The sequence below is a fragment of the Stegastes partitus genome, unplaced genomic scaffold, assembly GCF_000690725.1.
Source record: "Stegastes partitus isolate 25-593 unplaced genomic scaffold, Stegastes_partitus-1.0.2 Scaffold188, whole genome shotgun sequence".
In the NCBI taxonomy this organism is placed as follows: Eukaryota; Metazoa; Chordata; class Actinopteri; family Pomacentridae; genus Stegastes; species Stegastes partitus.
This window is the reverse complement of record NW_007577919.1, coordinates 1-2,848: the sequence shown is the minus strand read 5'-3', so window position 1 is coordinate 2,848 and position 2,848 is coordinate 1. Positions and strand designations below refer to the sequence as shown.

General features: G+C 45.9%; 1 protein-coding gene across 2 annotated transcripts in view; it reads left to right on the top strand.

The window, feature by feature from the left end:
* LOC103356158 (BTB/POZ domain-containing protein 10) overlaps positions 1 to 2,842 on the top strand; it is a 27,614-nt gene extending 24,772 nt beyond the window's left edge. For both annotated transcript variants that reach the window (XM_008280226.1, XM_008280227.1), the window contains exons 7-8: positions 347 to 457; positions 2,224 to 2,842. In XM_008280226.1, coding sequence (XP_008278448.1) covers positions 347 to 457; positions 2,224 to 2,669 — 557 coding nt within the window. In that variant the 3' untranslated portion in view covers positions 2,670 to 2,842. The remainder of the gene's footprint in view (positions 1 to 346; positions 458 to 2,223) is intronic.
* Positions 2,843 to 2,848: the final 6 nt, after the last annotated feature.

Below are 2,848 nucleotides of genomic sequence, written 5' to 3'. Positions count from 1 at the left end.
GGCTCGACAAAAACCATGGAGATCTAGCTCCGCCTCATCAGTTACCATGGAGATCTAGCTCCGCCTCATCAGGTACCATGGAGATCTAGCTCCGCAGCATCAGTTACCATGGAGATCTAGCTCCTCAGCATCAGTTACCATGGAGATCTAGCTCCTCAGCATCAGTTACCATGGAGATCTAGCTCCGCAGCGTCAGTTACCATGGAGATCTAGCTGTGCAGCATCAGTTACCATGGAGATCTAGCTCCACAGCTTCAGTTACCAGTTAACTCACTGATTGGTGTTAATGTTGAGCTTTAAGGATCCTTCAGATCGGCTGTTTAAAGATCTTTATTCTCCTCCACAGTCATCTACAGCACCAAACTCTATCGCTTCTTCAAGTACATCGAGAACAGAGACGTGGCCAAATCAGTGCTGAAGGACCGAGGCCTGAAGAAGATCCGGCTCGGCATAGAAGGTGATCTATTGTGTTTTAAACAAGACGACTGAGTTAGTTTACCAGAAATGTACATGGACACCAGAACACCCGTTTGAAAGTACAAAACCCATCACGAATTATATTTAATTCAACCAAATTGTGCTTTAAATTCTGAGTTTGGCTTTTAACGTTGGCAATGCTGCAGCTTGTCCCACAAAACATGACGGTAAATAAGAGTTCAGAAATCATTTATGATCAACAGTTTAACAGTCACAGGAGACTTTTATCTGCTCTGAGTTATTGTAAGGAACATTTGAAGGGACTTTCATTGTGTCATTAGTACTTTTACTGAAGCAAAACATCAGAGTCCTTCTTCCATTTCCATCAGCAAACACTGAATGATGTCATCAGCAGCGTCAGAAAAAGATCATTAAAGTTCATCAAAGTGCAGCCAACAGACGAGCTGTTATGTTTATCTTTTAGTTATTCATACGGTTTGTTTACACATTTTTATTTGCACCAGTTTCCTGAATATAAGTATTGTTCCTTTAAAGTAGAACTTTGTAGGAATTCTCTGAACTTTACGGGTTTCTGTAGTACCAAATATCTCAACTAGGGATGTTAATAAATGGTCATTACTTGTATAAATACTATTCATATATCACATCTAATATGTTATCACAAGAAGACAAAAAAAAAAAAAGTCTTATGTGTCATCGACCAGCTGTAGTACCTGGTTGTTCCACCAGGTGGAGCCTCTCACTGTTTAATCCTGTAGAGATCAGAGGAGGCGTCACTCAGACTACAGCTCATGGTGGCAGCAGAGAGCATTGTGGGAGTTTAGCAGCAACGGGACCATGACAGAGACTCTGAGGAGGTTCAGGACCTCCGATCAGAGCTCAGCTGTTTTAGACGAACCAGAAGACAGATTCCTACATACGAGATGTCATGATGTCTGAGACTAAAAATGTCTGTCGGAATACAGGATATTGTTGAGTTCTGTTTATTTTACCGACTAATCCGTTATTGATTGATTATACTGTTAACTGTTGGTTAAAAGAATTGTTTAGAGTTGGTACTCCTATTTCTGACGCAGGTTTTTAAGTTAATCTAAGATATTTTTTTTCATGTATAAATAAATGAATCTCAACAAAGTGTTTGATTTTATTCGTAATCAATATTAATGATTATTAATGTCCTAAACCGAACACAACCTACCGTAAATTCCAGAGGATTGAGGCACCTGAATATAAGCCACACCTCCTGACTTTAAACAGAAAACCAGGTGTGTACATATACAGGCTGCACTTGTCTCTAAGCTGCAGGTGTCCACATTGTAGCATGAGATCAGAAAGAAAACTTTTAATTAAATACGTACCGCTAACATACACAAATGCTTTTTTCCGAGCAGCGCCGGTAACACGGCTGGTTAAGAAAATAAAAACTCGTAATGACGTAATCACTGAAAGTTGAACCACAAAGAGGCGTCAGAAAGTCCAGGCCTTGTTCCTCAGTGACCAACCACATTAGTTTGTTAAATCTAAGAACCAGGAGGCTAAATGTAAGTCTAAAAATATCATCATGGTCTTAGCTGCTAAAATGCTAGCATTTCAAACCAATATTGGAGGCTCCACTTGGTGGAACAACCAGGTACTACAGCTGGTCTACGATACGTTTACTGACATGTACGACCTTCTTCTTCGGTCTTATTGGTCAGCTGTTAACATCCCTAGTGTTGAAGCAGCTACCATGTAGGTCTGACCTGTACGATCCCTGAGCTGTGTGTTGTCTGACTCACCTGGCAGGTTACCCGACCTACAAGGAGAAGGTGAAGCGTCGCCCCGGCGGCCGTCCTGAAGTCATCTACAACTACGTCCAGCGTCCGTTCATCCGGATGTCGTGGGAGAAGGAGGAGGGGAAGAGCCGCCACGTGGACTTCCAGTGCGTCAAGTCCAAGTCCACGACCAACCTGGCGGCCGCCGCCGCCGACATCCCCCAGGACCAGCTGGTGGTGATGCAGCCGCCGGGGCCGCAGGTGGACGAGCTGGACACTCTGCCGCCGCCGCCACCGGGGGGCGCCGACCTCCACCAACCGCTGGGGCCGGACAGCAACCCGCTGCCCCCGCCGGCCTACGAGGCCCTGAACCAGCAGGACAGCAGAGAGCACAGCGTCGCCCACGGCAACCAGCAGCACACTCAGGCCACCTACCACTACGACCCCGACCCCGACACGCCGTCGCCCTCCGCATGAAGCCCACGACGCCTCCACACGGCCGCCCTGACCTCTGACCCTCTGGACGGGTTCAGGAGGATCGACATCGGCCTCCAGAGTCTGAAAGTCGTCTTGAACTTAAAATCAGTTGGTCCTCAATCAGCTGGTTCTGGATCTACTGACCAGAGTTCTACCTTCCTGCTGTGAATGTTCCAGAG